Here is a 16067-nt window from a genome sequence, read left to right as displayed (position 1 = left end):
GCTTTGCTCTGGAGGCACGGGACAAGGCCGGGCGCGCTCTGCTGTGTTTTTTCAATTGATTTTTTGATTTAAATGGGAGTTAAATCACATTTCGTTCTAGTACAGCGCCACGGTGACTCGAAGCGGCGACCTCACCGTCGTGCGGGCGGGGAAGGGGCTTTGCTAACGGCTGCCTGGGGAGGCCTCGCACGCCGTCATCCGCGTGGACGCCTCTTCCTCTGTTTTGCTTGGGGAGTCTTTTGGGGTGTTCTTTTTTTTTTTTTTTTTTTGGATTCTAAGGTGGTAGTCAACCCACCCCTGCCCCGAGCCCCCCCGCGCCGCCGCCACGGCCTCGCTCACCGCCACGGCCCCGCGCGCCGCCATTTCCTTCGCTCGGCCGACGGGAACGCCGCTGCCGGTGGGGAGCCGAGCCCTGCCCCGCGGCCCGGGCTTCACGGGCACGGGAGCGCTCTCCTCCTCCTCCTCCTCCTCGTCCTCCTCCTCCTCCCTCGCGGGCTAAAGGTACATCAGATAGCACCGCAGCTGAGCACCTATCAGTTATTTGGCGGGAGAGGACAGCGCGGAGGGCTGCTCTCCTCCCTCTGGGGCCATCCCCGGGCGGGCGGCACGGCGGGGCCCGGGCGGCATGTGGGGCCGGCCGTGCCCGGCGCCGCGGGGCGGCGAGGCGGAGGCCCAGGCGCGGCCCCGAAACAGCGTCGGCGTCCGGGGCCTCTGCTACAGCGTCAGGTAGGGCGGGAGGGGGGCGCAGAGGCTCCCGCAGCGCCTTAGGGCCCTCGGCGGTTCCCTCCCCGCTCGGGGGCGAGCCGAACGACGCGGCGGCGCGTTCGCTGGCCTCGCGCCTCGTTTTTTGGCCTTCCGTGGTTTTTAAGCCGTTTTGCCGCTTGTCTTCGAAGGGACCGCGTCGGACCGTGGTGGAACGTTTTATACCGCAAAAAATGGACTCGGCAGATACTTAAGGATGTTTCATTTTACATAGAGAGCGGCCAGATTATGGGTATTTTAGGAAACTCTGGTAAGTCGTTCCAATAATTCAAAGCAAACAAAACTAGGATTAATACTAGTGGCTTCCTTAATGAATCTGGCAGAGGTCTGTGCTTTAAATAATGAAGCCACAGGTGTTTCTAACCCCTGCCTTGAATAACATGACACTGAGTTTTCAGAGTTTTGTCTTCAGTCATTTAACTAGCAATTACAACTTCAATAACAGATAAGATTGCCTCTAAACCCAAATGTTTCCCTGTGAAATGTAAATTTGAGTGAATTAAATGCTAGTTTGCACACCTTCTAGGTTTCCCATGTCCTTCCCTTTAACAGGCTGCACTTTCAGGACCTGTTTTAATGTTAGTAATACAAAATACTGTCTTAACTTTTGTGTCTCCATCTGAGTGAGGTTATGGCCCTTGAGATCGTAAAATTCATCTCATCCCATGATTAATTTCTTTTGGTTAAAAGGCTCTGGGAAAACAACACTTCTGGATGCAGTATCAGGAAGACTGGAACATAAAGACAACTTCTTTGGTGAAGTGTATGTGAATGGGCGTCAGCTGAAGAAGGAACAGTTTAAGGATTGTTTCTCTTATGTGCCACAGGTTGATTTCTCAATTTATTTTTGTGCACTGTACTCCCTCTTAGGTAGAAAAGGTAAAGAAGATTTGCTAGTAATATTGAATAATGGAATCTGACTATGATTTAACTAGTCATTTTGGTACTAATTTGGCAGAGAAGTTCAAAATTTGTATGAATGCATGAAAGATGTGTTAGCGGAAGCCAGATCTTATTTATTACAGGACTAACCGTTGCTTCCTCTCTGCTTTCTTTTAGAATGACACTTTGCTAAGCTTCCTCACCATAGAAGAATCTCTGACCTACACTGCTTTGCTGGCTCGTCAGAAATGCTCCAGCACCTTCATCAAAAAGAAGGTCTGTATTTTATCATCTTCCACTAGAAATGCCGATGGGATGGCATGCAATGCTTTCACTAGCAGCACTTTCAATCCATAGCGGTGTTTTACATTTATGAGGTTTCATACTCTTTATTCTGCAACTGCAGAAAGTGGCATGTGAAGCAAAGTGGCTTGCTCAGGATCATGCAGAGATTCTTCTGCTGAGCCCCAAGTAGAACATGGGCTCCCTGACGCTCCCCTCCTCTGCATGGAACTTGTACTGTCACCTAAAGGAACAGTGAATATGCAAGAATGAAACTCCCACCTTCAAAGCGGCAGCAGATGCTGGTCTTGATATTGAGCTCAGCTCCCTTTTGACTGCCAGGAAACATGGCTTTCAAGGTCTTTATGACTATGTGCCTTGGTAATTTTCATGACAGCACAGACATCCCTGACACTGCTCTATCTTTCCATTGGATCTCTCTCACTAAACAGGACCGCTCTAAAAAAGCACTGATCTAATAAACCCCTTACAACCTGCCTTCTCTATAAAATAGTGCATTTCAGATTAATTAGAAGACCTCAGCTGAGAGTAAAGATTCAGTATTCCTAGCTGGAGGCTCTTGCTATCTGTCATCTATCTTCTATTCAGCATTTTAAACTTTCCCAGAATTGATCTGCCTTTCTGCTCCCTTATTTTGGAAGCCAGGCCAGCACCCTAATACTTTATACCTTAACTTCTTCTAGCTGCATATCTGAACTCCTCATCTGTTTATGTTAGGTAAAGTAAGGTAAGATAAGGTAAAATTCTAATTGTTTTAGAATAAATACATTTTAAAAATATAATTTCAGTAGATGGAGGCCAGATTACTGTAAATGCTTTTCACTAGAATGAATCAAGCAGCATACTGGGCAAGCGTAAAGTTACATCTTTTTTCCTTTCAATTTTTAATTTTGGGTATATGAATTTGATAGTCATTAGACTTTCTAAATTGTAATTATTTTTCAGGTAGATGCAGTTATGGCTGAGTTGAGCCTCAGCCACATTGCTGGCAAAATAATTGGAAGCCGTGTTTTTGTAGGAATTTCAGGGGGTGAGAGGCGTCGTGTTTCAATTGCAGCCCAACTATTACAAGATCCCAGTAAGTACCACTACACAGATTTTCAAAATCAAACAAAACAGTGTCACTTTGCACTCCCATCATGCTGCTCCATATTCTTCTTTAAAATACAAAAGCATTTTGTAGTGTGCAATTCAGCAAAAGCAGAGTTGTCTTGTAATGACAGAAAATAATGAGCAGTAACACTGGTTTGCCACTAATGTTTTGGTGGTCTTGGAAAGTAGGTAATTTTAAAATCTCAGGAACGAACACATGGTTAGACTCAGCTGCTTCACTTCTTTCCCTTGTATGAACTGTTGGTTGTGACAGATTCATTTACATTTTGTTGAGCACATTAAAACCGTATGCATGCAAGCACAGAGTCTTGTAGCAGAATAGCTGCCATTGAGCCATGCATGTGTGAGAGCCATAAGCCAAAAAGGTGGTCAGTACTTGAGCTCTGCTCACTTAGACAATGCACAAAGAACACTGAGTAACTGCTGAGGAGTACAATAGCCTTCATGTACCAAAACCTGATTCAGATAGCAAATTAGTAAAGAAAACACATTCCATGACTGTTTATAGCTGCAGGGATTCCATTTCTCTTGATGAGAAAGCAGATACTGATGAATGTCACACTTCTTTATACGGTTGTAGTTTTAATGTAAAGAAAAAGATCAGATGGATAAAAATCAAGGCAGAGTAACTGTGGGACTGAGAGGATTAGCCATGGAAAACAGCACATGGAACTTTAATTTGTCAATTTTAAGATAGTTACTTAAAGGTGCCCCTTTTGGAAGGATATTTAGGATCTAACTGAAATGAGATTGTGCACCCAGACCCTGACTACAAGCACAACTAGTGCATTTGCATCAATTGCAGAGCAGTAACCGAGAAAGGCCAAATAGACCACACCTGCCTTTTACCTATAGGGACTTGTCTGTAAAAGTATCTTTTAGTGTGAATTTATACCATGCATTTATTGGGCCTTAGAGTCCTTGTAGGAGTGCAAATGCTTTTAGTGTGCATGAGGTAGGAGGGAGCATTTAGAAAGCAGAATTAGCTATATGGCAGATACTATGTGCTAAGGGTGACTCCCAGGAAGTTCACTGGAAGTAGTTATTACTTGGTAAATTCACTAAGCTCATAGCACAGCAATTCTTCTGTGTAGATAAGCCTGTAGAGAAAGTTTTCCTCCCCTCTTACCCTGATCAAGGTTGAGCTGCCCTCTTCTTCTGTGCTATATCTCATTTGTGTAAAGCTAATGGATTTGACTGTCATTGCCCTTCCACGTGCAATATATTCATGTTGAAAACCATGAAGAAAATGCAGTAAAAAATCTGTCTTATCTATGGAATTATACATACTATATTTTAACACAACCCTAAATTGTTAATAAATTGTGTATGCATGTTTTAAATTCAGGTTACAACTTCTAGCTAATTATGTCAGTTATGTTTACATTTATATATGTGGTGAATTTTATCACCATTGTTCTTAGAAGCAGATGTATGCATCAAATTATTTTGGTAAATTTCAGATTTCTCCTGAATTTAGAAACAAGATTATTCTCTGATCCTGCAGTTCTTATTTATATCCTTACTCCTAGTAGTTGAAACTGAACTACTGAAGCAAATTAAAGCTGAAAGATCAAGCCATAGTGATGATTATACATACTCTGCTTTACACGTGGAATATCACTTGTAACTTAATTTCTATAGTATTTGTCAAATTAGCTGTAAAGACAGAAGTTATTACATTTGCTCCCCATTTCCTGAGTTTTAATGATATTTCTTGTGTTTTCACAGAGGTCATGCTACTTGATGAACCAACTACGGGGCTGGACTGCTTGACTGCAAACCAGATCGTTTCGCTGCTCTCAGAACTTGCACACAGAGACCGGATTGTGATTATTACAATTCACCAGCCTCGCTCAGAACTCTTCAAGGTAAATGGTATCTACTAACTGCTTTTTTTTTTGCTAGATTTTAAAGTGCTTGAGTTTTGGAGGGATAAAGTGCAAGATCCAGAACAGTGGCCTTCAAAGGCTCTCTTGTTTTCCGCATGCCCCACATTAAATACAGACTTCTTGTCTTTAAACCTTCCAGCTCTGGCCTTCTGCCAGTGGGAGCACATTTTGGGATAAAAAGTGAATGAGCTCTGATTGTGTACCTAACCTTTTAATGTTATATGGCTACCAAAAAAATAAAACCACTGGGACGAGGCAAACGAATCATTATTTATCATTACTTATTTATCATTTCTGTATTCTTAAATATTTAAATATTGCATATTTATTTAACATTACATATTCGTATGTATACGCTTGCACTGAGGAGAAGTTTCTCGCTTATGTTACTATCTCACACTTCACTCTTCTGAATCCTAGACCACTAACCCTGGGAATGGGAAGCATCTCTTTTCTGGGTGACTGTATCTAATGTAAGCGGTCATGAAGTCATAGGGGAGTGATGGGGCTTTCCTGGACTGAAAGTGCTACCGGTGCCTTGGCAATATGTGTTGATCATAGCTGGTGAGGACTATGCCTTGGCAAATGTACACGCTCCACAGCAGTACTGTTAAAGTCCTTAAGCACTTCACAGATAATAACTATTCTTCCCAGTAATTTGGAGATTTTACAGATTGAGGCTAATAAGTGTCAAAGAAGGTCAGTAACTAAGTAAATGTGCATTAGAACTGGAGTCGGAAGTGTGCAGATCCCATTCCCGTTCTTGGATTACCCCTTCCCTTTGTACACTACTGACTCTGATAGCTTTGAGAATCACTAGTTTTAAGAGCTTATAAATGTGTCATCTTGCATAACCATTGAGAGGAATGATAGAAAGAACAAACTTCCTTTGACAGAAATATACTAAGGAAATTTGAATGTGTCAAAACTATTTTTCCTCTCAAAGCATTTTTATTACCAAGAACACTAGCTATGCTCAAGAATTAACACACTTCTTCTCAGTAGATATTGCTAATGTGTTACTTTGTTCCAGCAGTTATTTGATAAAATAGCCATCATGAGCTTTGGAGAAATGGTTTTCTGTGGGAACCCTATGGAAATGATTACATTTTTTAGTGACTGTGGCTATTCGTGTCCTGAGCAATCAAATCCTTTTGACATCTATGGTAAGTTTATCTACATTGTTTTGGCAAAAGCATGGGTTTCCTTTAAACAAACAATTTGCTTTTTTCCCAAGATAAGAGCTTTTCCAGAGATAGAAATCTATTTGAATTCTTCCCCAACATTGTAACTGTGCTCAGCTCAAAGGTGAGAGAGCTGGGTCAATGTGACCTCCATGGACTCCTTAAAACAGCAAAAGTTTGCAGTAGGGCTAAACCTCAGCAGAAGGAAATGGTGGAATAAACTACTAGTAAATACCAAATCTCAGCTTCACCAAACCTCCACGTTCCTGATGGTAGCTACCTATGGCTGTCCATTGGACATAGTAATACCAGTCTGATCCCCAAAACATGGGAAGTCTCTGACTGTCATGGACTTTTGTGGTGCAAAGCAACTGAAGACAGTTGTCAATTTTGCAAGCACATTTAGGCTAATGTGCCTGGAGGGAAGGATGCAATGCCATGCATCTGACTGTGCTGTCAATTTCCAGAGGTTCACAGTTTGAGATTTCAGAAATTTGGGGGAGCCGATAGTACCTGGGTTGGAGCAGAAGGTACCATCTCTTCAAGAGAAGATAACAGCAAGCACTTGGCAAAAGATGACATGTGCTGTCTTATCAGTGCAGGACCTAAAAGGTTTCTGTATGAGATTTTGTGAGTGAGTCCTGGGTTCATTGCATGACATCTGTGCACATGGACAAATGCTTGGAGAACATGTGTGAGTGTGTGTGTGTATACAAATGCATATATTGTGTATATATTCATCTTTTAAAATCTATTATGTAGGCTGATTTCTGACAATATTAGCTGAATGTTAACTAGTGAATTTGACTGATCCAGAAAGCTGTATTCAGAAACACGGCACACTCAGGAGAGGCAGTGTTTTTCTATTGTCTTGATGGCATCCTAAATTCAGAGAGAAGAGAGGATGGTTGTTGACATGAAGCTAGAATGGGATGAAGCTGAAAATACTGGTGTGACAGTGAGGATAATTTTGTCTTCATGAATTTGAATAGTCTTGAAATGCATAGATGATTTGAGATTTAGACTCTTTTTAAAAGGCATAGTAAAGAGAGTAGTGCATTCTTAAAATGTCAACCTTGGAATGTGACAAGAAAAAGGAAAAAACAGTTTAGAGCACAGAATCATCTGAATATTTAGTCTTTGGAAAATTGGTAGTTTACGGTTTTTGTGTGATTTAATGATGTGAATGAAAGGACAGATTCTGATACATTTACACCACCATCAGAGGAAAATAAGATCCTATGTATTGAGCATGGATTGTATTGTGGAAATGTCATATGTTGTATTCATAAAAAAAAGTACAAATGCATGGTAGGCATTAGCTACTTTGGTCTAATGACTCATTCTGCATTAGATATTTAAAACACACCTAGTTGTCACGTATTTGCCACGTTGCTTCAAGCAAATCACATTGGCCAAGTTTTCAGAAGTGTGGTCTGTGTTTTGGATGTTCATATTTATAGAAGTTAAGTCCCAGTTTTGGACAGGTTTGCTATTAGAGATAATTCTGCTTATTCTAGCCTTTGGAATACGAGAGAATTATTCATAAGCTTAATTGAGGTTTTGGAGGACACTTTAAGAATCTTGGACAAGGGCTGTGGATATTCTTTACTGTTGTTCGATTTGTATTTTGAAGCTGAGCATAACACTGAAAAACTGAAACCTAAGGATGAAAGAGATCTTAAGAATAAATAACTGATACAGACATCCTAGCTGATAGAGAAAAATGATACAAAAATCAGTAAGAACAGCTATGCATGAGAACAATAATCTTCATATTGAACCTCTAGATTATTCATTGCAATTTCAGAAACAGGAAATTTCTAAAACTCTGCAGCACTATTGTCTGGCCTGTACATATTGTACAAATAGCAAGCACAAATCCCCCCACTCCCTCCCCCCCCCTCCCCCCCCCAAAAAAAAAGTATTATTGGTGTCAGGAATAGATACACGTGGATTTATTAGAAAGGTGCATTAACTCTGTGAGGTATTTACCTTTCATAAATTCTACTGCAGTAAGTAATGTTTTCCTCAACTAAGGATAAACCTGCTTGGGGAATTTGGCCTACTGAACATCCTCTAACCTCACATTAAAACAAAGGAATGTTTGAGGAGATGGATGAAAACCAGTGCAACTGTACAGTAATGCCTCAAGTGGAGAAGAACAAGGACTTGCAGCATGAACTCACAACAATTTAACAATTAAGCTTCATGGTTATGGAAGAGCCAGCAGAGGAAAGGGGCAGTCAGGGAGCTGTGTCTGAGTATTTATTTTCCTGAAAACATGAGAAATCTATGATCAGAAAGCCATCTGTTCAACCCTGTCAGCAGTGTTCATCCTCAGCTGGTGCTTTGTTGCGCCCTTGACAGAGACAGCGTTTCGCAGGTGGCACAGCTCTGTGCTGATGGAGAAGGCTAAAGGGCCAGCCTGTACACAGCTCAGTTCTAGTATTTCAGGGACAAGGACCAGGAACCTGCCGATGACATAAAACTTTCCTTAGCTGTACAGTCATCCATTCAGGGTTTTTCTAATGGAAGTGAGGCGTAAAAAGAAACTTTGCATAGTTTTAAGTGGGCCTTTTCTCCTTTGCAGATTTTAGGATGGAGTTGAGGAAGGTAAGTTGCAGGGATTGGGAAAGATAAGGGAAAGTGATGTATATAGTAAATGCTTTGCAAATTTGCAGTGGATCTGACATCTGTGGACACTCGAAGCAAGGAACGTGAACTTGAAACCTACAGTAGGGTTCAGATAATTGTGACGGCCTACAAAAACTCCGAAATTTTTAGCAAAGTACTGGCAGCCATTGAAAGGACAAAGCGTATGAAAGAGCTGCCACCAATACCATTCAAAAGCAAAGACTCACCCAGTGCGTTTTCCAAATTATGGATTCTTTTACGGTAAGACTGTTTTTCTTTAAAAAAATTCATTTTGTTATCCACTGCTCGCTCTCAGCTTTTTCCCCCACAAATACACACACACTTTTTTCTTCTTTTGGTCTAACGCTTTTGTCTATCTTATTGTAATATTACCTTTTTGTGGACCTTTTGCGCCTAAAATTTGTTCAAAGCTAAATACTCTACCAACATGTGATTAGTCATAGCTAACAAATATTTGTTACTGTTATGTTTCATTGTCAGGAGGATAACAAGAAACCTCTCCAAAGATAAGATGGGCATCATCATGCGTCTCTTCCAGAATCTGTTATATGGCTTGTTTGTAGCATTTTTCCTTCTTAGACTAAGGAATGATCTTCTAAAAGGAGCGGTGCAGGACCGTGTGGGGCTTATCTACCAGTGCGTGAGTGCCCCCCCCTACACGGGAATGCTCAATGCTGTTGCACTTTGTGAGTTTCTGTTCTGTGTTATGTGCAGCAGCAGGTATTGCTGCAACTATTTTGTGAATAGTGAAAATTCCTCTTGAAGATGATATTGTTATTGAAAGGCTCTTTATAGTTGTAGGTAATGTCAGAGCTGATACAATGGTATGAAATCCAAAGGGGAAGCTACAGAAAGCTTCACGCCTCAGGAATAGATTAGTGCATTAATGAAGGGATATGCTACTAATCTAGGCCTCTCCCTTTTTACAGTTGGCCTCTGTACTGAGGCTGTATTCTGAACTACGCAAGCGCCCTTAACTTGCTTGCGTGTAGCATTATAAAAGCAGAACGAAGTCTATCATGTCTGTAATTTACCATCTTAAGTGAGATCAAAACCACAGGCATGGAAGACGGTGGAAGTACAAAACAGCTTTGACAGCAATTAAGGATAATAAGATTTGAGAGTATTACGTGGCGATTATATTCATACTAGAGAGTGCTTCTCTTGCAGCTGCTGTAAATTAGCCACACAAAGACCAACAATAGTTTTTATTTACAGACTAATAACTGTTCTGCTCACTTAAGGAACATACGCCGCTGTCGTCACCCTGAGATCAGAGCACCTCAACAAATGATCCAGCAAAGGCAGTTTTTTCATGTGATTAACTTGTATCTGCTCAAAGCAAAGTCTGTCCTGCGTGTCGCATACTTAGGCCTCTCTCCTTAAGCATACAAACATTGGCAATCTGCAGCTTAATGCATATTTTGCACTTGTAGTGGGAAAAGATGATCAGACCAGTTTAGATGGAACGTTTCTGATACATTCTCAAAGTTGTTTCAGTGCGTAAGGTTTGTTTGCTTGCTTGCTTGCTAGCAACAAGTCTTGGTCTCCTTATTCAATGAGGATTTAATTTATTTTTAAATATATTTTATCCAGTTCTACCCTTACGTGCCATCAGTGACCAAGAAAGTAAAGACGGCTTGTATCAGAAGTGGCAAATGCTTGTAGCTTATATACTACATTTTCTACCCTTCAGTATCATCAGCGTTGCAATTTTCAGCATCTTTATATACTGGTAAGCCCTAGTATCATCTCTTGGATCGTTATTTTCTTCTTGTTATCAACTTCAATTACCATGTTAGCGATAGGCCTACTGGCAATTCCTTAGTGCCCTTGGACCTCTTAGGGCTAGGAGTTCCTCTGTGAACTTTTGAAGGTTTTATCTGTGCAGGATTAAACTTATATGGATGGACTAACTTTTGCAGAGGCTTTGATAGCCTCTTGTACACGTTATTATTACAAACCACTTCTCTCAGTGTTTGTCTATGTAGGCAGGTCAGATAGACCTGAACTGTGACCCAATCAGAGGCAAGCCAGGTCCAGCCCTGAATAAACACAGTAACTTTTGTATGGCAAGTTGATGTATCCGGTTTATGCAAATTTTTCTAGCTAAGTATACTTCTGGAAAATGCTCTAACAGTTTGTATTATCCTACTGTTGGTTTCTTATAATATTGCTCACTCTCTCCCTCCCTCTTTTTTTTATTCTTTTCTCTTTTAGACCTTTTTATACTTATCTCAGATTTACTAGTCTGTATCTGTGTAGCTGTGTGTAAAGTATTATTACAGCTTTTCAGAGAAGGTGATACCTTAACGGTAGGACTTTGAAGAGCTGTTCCCTCTGCACCAAACTCTGATTAGCAGTTGATACCTGCTGGATCTGTGAATGTTTAATACTTCAAGAATCTGTGTTCAGCCATCTATTTATAGTAGAGACTATTTCTGTATTACATGCAAAAAATACTAAAGGAAGGTCTGTGAGAAAATCAATACTTCTATTTTAAGACCATGATTTGAATGTGGTATATTAAAAAAAAAGGCCTGGGGCTTTGCATTGAGCAATGAAGAGGTAAGAAAATGTTGAACAGCTTGTTAGCTAAGAGGAGCACCCATCTATTATCTAGTATAAAACACAACTTTGATATGAGGTATTTTGGAAAACGAACAGCATGTCACCATATAATAAAAGGCTTTGTTGTGTATCGTATACAGTAGAACTGAATTGTTTGCCAAGGAAGTACTGGCCTTTTGAAGCTTTGGTACAGATTATAGGGAGCATTTTCTCATTAAGGTAACCTAAGGAAAAGCTGGGAAGAGCGTGCTATTTAGTAAAGAGCGTAACAGTGTGAAGGAAATTGCAGCTGGATGAAATAAATGAGTGACAAATTGAATTAGCCTTCCATTTAATTAGGATGAATATATCTTTCTTTAAATTTAACCCAGATAGCCTTCTTTGAATCATGAATTTGCACACACAGTATCAGATATGCAAAATTCTGTTAATTATCTTCATAAAGATGCTCTTTAAATATGCGACTACTGTATAATAACTCCCACTGCATAGTCACTAAAAGAACGAAGACATTAGTTTAAGGGATTGTAAAAGTCATGGTGGTTATCTTCAAATAATGCAGATTCTGTTACAATGACACATTCACACAACCCTCTCCGATCTAGATGGAGAAAGCCTAATATATCTGTACTTCTATCATGAGGTGAACAGATGTCCTTTATGTGAAGAGCACAAACAGCTTATAAACTGTTCACTTACTAAGCTTGAATTGGAAAAATAAATAAAAATAGAAATAAAAGTAAATAAAGGCTAGATTCCAAGTCGAGTACCAAAGCATTTTTTAAAATATTCTTTTGCTCATCTTTGCACAGGACGGTAGGGTTGCATCCTGATGCTTCCAGATTTGGATGTTTCTTTGCTGTTGTCTTAGCATCTCATATAGTTGGTGAGCTACTAACACTTGCTTTACTCGGTGTGGTTCAGAACCCAAATATAGTCCAAAGCGGTGTGGTGCTGCTTAATTCAGCAGGTGTGATAGTGGGAACCGGACTTCTAAGGTAGGAAAAAAGTTTATTTCATTATGGTTTTAATGTTAATATATGTCTAAATAGTTTCATGTCTAATCGCTAATGCTGCAGAGCAATAATGCACAGGCAGCAAAGTGAAGAAAAAGTGCAGCTGTTGTTATTTTTGGAGATATGACTATCTGATCGTGCTAGACCTTGTACAAAATACACAAAAAGCCCATTTAATAACTTCTTTAGATATCACTAAAGATACTGACATCTTTTAAATTCTTCACTGCCTCTTTTTGCAATTAAATTTAAAACTGAACAATTCAAATCTATCATCATCAGCTCAGTTGAATTCTTATGCCAACATGATCACGTGAAATGCTGTCCTCATTAAAAGACTCTACAAAAAGAAATCAACAATTTTAGTAACTGCTGGACTTCAGCAAGTATTAAACACTGCGAATTTTTGATTGAAAAAAAGTTATTTTCAGCTGTTACTCTCCAGTTTATTCATTAAACTTTTTAGACACTTTTTCTATCTGTGCAAACTGAACTATGTAGTAACAATGAATCATAAACTAGTTAAATGTTTGAGGTAATTATGATTAGTTTGCTGTATTAATGTGCAAATGTTTTTTTCATTGTAAATAACATGCACGAACTTTGAACAGTATTCCTCTTACATTTGTCAGTACTGAAACTACTCTCTGCTCTTTGAGATATATACCCCAATAAATGTATTATTGTCAAGAAAACTAATTAGCTTTCTTCAGATTTCTAGTAAATGTAATACGCTCAACTGAGACTTTTCCCATGAAAATGAAATAAGCCTAACAGTAGCTGATATCAAGTTGTCCTCAAAAAAAAGCATGGGTCTTCACAAAGCTGATGATGCTTTCTCTGCCAAGTAGACCTCAGCTTAATACTTGCTTATCACAGTGAAACTAGATTAATATCCAATTATTTTGGCCCCTGCTAAACTTTAGGTAGATGCATGCTTATACTGAGAGAACAGTTATTCTTTCTACCATAGTCTAATGCTTTAATAACTTAAGAAGTATTAGTGTTTTTTTCACCTTATTTTACAATTGAGATATTGCTCATTAATATTGTGAAGCTCCTCAATGATTAATCTTTACAGGCAATGAAAGATACTAAAAATGGCATTGAGACTTGGGTAGTTAGGTATTTCTGCTGCATGTCTATGTTTAATTATAAACAATTTGCAGTTTTGAGGTGCAGCAATTGTTCAGTCTTGTTGAATAGTGTTACTTCAAACTTCATATTCTAGTTTTATTCTTAATTCTTTGCTTTATTTGTATCATTATTATTTTTCCAAGGAGTTAATATTTTTTTTTTGATTTTGAACATGAAGTGAGGGGACTGTGGTTTCTTACTTTTTGCAAACAAAATATTTTTACTATTAATATTTGCATTGGATTTTGTCATTTTTAGTTTATTACCGCAATGTGATTATCAAAAACTGCACAGAATTATTTGTGACTGTCCTTAAGCAATTCAGGACTGAACATTATGACACTTTGACCGATATTAGAGATGATCTTCACGGTTGTCTCCTCATTCAGCACTAAAATGCACTTCGAAAACCCTAACTGTACAGTCAAGAACTCTTTGTGTAACAAGCTATGACAAAAGATGTGAGGTTGTTTTTTAATATGGAGTAGAACTGTCTCCTGTAATATAGTAAGAGCCAATTTAATTTCTTCTCTGTTTATTTAAGGACCATAGAAGAAATGCCAACACCTTTTAAAATGCTAAGTTATCTTACTTTCCAAAAATACAGCAGTGAGGTTCTTATAGTAAATGAATTTTACGGCTTAAACTTCACATGTGGTAAGTGTTTAAAAAATACCTTTTAAGCCTTTTTAAAATAACTTTAATGAGATGCTAATGTTCATTTTCTTTCTGCATGCAATTGAAGTGTCCCTTATAAGCTAAAGATAACTTACTAGTTTATTAAAGAAAACTTATCAAGTTATAAAGATTTACTGTAACTCCATATATCAGCAAACGAGACAAAAGTTCAGCTCTTTTTCCTTACTCTGTTCATCTTCCAGTTTTCTTTGTCTCTTCCTCACCTTCTCCCCACTACCTCAAGCATTTTAGGTGAGTTTTGCAGCCTCGTACGTGTTTATCAGACCTGCATTACACTGGATCAAATAGAAGAGAAAGCATCAGTGCAGGGAGAATTGACAGAAAACATTTGACCAGATACTTCTTCAGATTCCAGTGAAGAAAATGTTCAGATATGTTGCCATGGAAAAGGGAGTAAAGGCAGCTTTATTGATCTAAAGCTGTTAAGGGCGTAAGTGACAGGTTAAGGCGCTAAGTCTGAAATATCAATATCACTGAGTTCTGTCAAATTTCTAGATAGTTCCTGTCCAGTTTTCTCAGTGTTGAGCAGCCAGGCTCTCTGTCAGGCTGTGCTTTGCTGGTTGTGAGCAAGATGACCGGCAAAACATCAGAATCAGAGTGGAAATGTTAGTAAGCAGCAGCCATCAATGGAGGTAAAACTTGAAGCTTTGGAGCTGCCTGAAGGCCTTGATCTTCTCCAAGGTTATATAGTCTTTATCCATTATTTTTCATCAATCTCTCTTGCCCTTCCTTATTACAAGACCATAACTACTAACTGTTAGAATATGCCTGTAAGAATAACTGCTATGAAGTGAATACATGACTTTAGTAATAATTATACACAGGTGTTTTTTCAGTGGGCCCTTCAGACAGCCTTTGTTTCTTAGATTCTGGAAGCAAATATGAATGGAGTAAGTAAGTCTATCATACCAGGCAAACTGCTTCTTGAGACCTCCTCTATACAGTGTCTGATAAGCCCTAAATCATCTTTTTTTTTGGCCTGAGTGAAACAGAAAGCTCCTAATTACCCTCCATTTCTTTCCTTTAAAAAATATGCAAAGATTAACTCAGAAACATGTAGAATATCTGTTCCCCTTCCAAAAGGGTGGGAATGTGAACTATAGGAATAGTTCATCATTCAGACAAACATCTAGGCTAAATAGATTAAATATATGTGCTAGATACTGGAGCCTGAGTTTTAATTTTACTGATTTACCTACAGGAATTAACCGTTATTTTTTTTTTTTTTTTTTTTTTTTTCTCCTCCTCCCTTTTGGCAGGTGGACACAACATTTCCACTGCAGTTAGTTCAGCATGTGTTTTCTCTCGTGGTGTTCAGTTCATTGAAAAAAACTTTCCTGGTGCAACGTCCCGCTTCACAATGGATTTCTTAATGCTCTATGCTTTTCTACCAGGACTCATCATTATAGCAATTGTGAGCTTTAAGATAAGAGATATAATTATTAGCCGGCAATAAAAGAATAGCAGTTCTAAACTTAACCCACAAGACTGCATTTTCAGTTCTATTGTAGCTGAAGGATTATTAGATTTTAGATGGACTTTAAGTGATTCTACATAAAATATAGAAACATGTTTATCTTTTAATGTTTGTTTCTGACTAAATGTATGTTTCCTATCTTGAAAAATGCCTTCTCTTAAGAGTGTGACTAGTTTTCTGCTATTGGGATTCCCACCCCTCATCCCCCACGCCCCCCCCCCATCAGGCATATCAGAAGCATTACATGGGCCCATGAATTTTTGAATGTAACTTAGTCTACTGATGGTGCCAGTTTTTAACAATGTAACAAACAATGGTGTTCTATTTTTTTCCCCCAATATTTCTTGTATAATGAGAATCAGTAAGCAGAGCA

At 39.0% G+C, this 16067-nt stretch overlaps 1 protein-coding gene across 1 annotated transcript; it reads left to right on the top strand.

Moving 5' to 3' along the window:
- The first annotated feature begins 664 nt into the window (after positions 1-664).
- ABCG5 (ATP binding cassette subfamily G member 5) lies at positions 665-15673 on the top strand. Its single transcript, XM_062573595.1, has 13 exons — positions 665-726; positions 894-1012; positions 1453-1589; positions 1822-1920; positions 2893-3025; positions 4792-4931; positions 5989-6118; positions 8821-9034; positions 9275-9480; positions 10391-10529; positions 12178-12363; positions 14063-14175; positions 15477-15673. Exons 2-13 carry the CDS (start codon positions 991-993, stop codon positions 15671-15673), a joined length of 1716 nt encoding a protein of 571 aa, XP_062429579.1. The 5' UTR covers positions 665-726; positions 894-990.
- Positions 15674-16067: the final 394 nt, after the last annotated feature.

Source organism: Rhea pennata, chromosome 3 (genome assembly GCF_028389875.1).
Source record: "Rhea pennata isolate bPtePen1 chromosome 3, bPtePen1.pri, whole genome shotgun sequence".
NCBI lineage: Eukaryota > Metazoa > Chordata > Aves > Rheiformes > Rheidae > Rhea > Rhea pennata.
The sequence above is the reverse complement of the archived record's forward strand: the minus strand, read 5'-3'. Positions and strand labels throughout refer to the sequence as shown.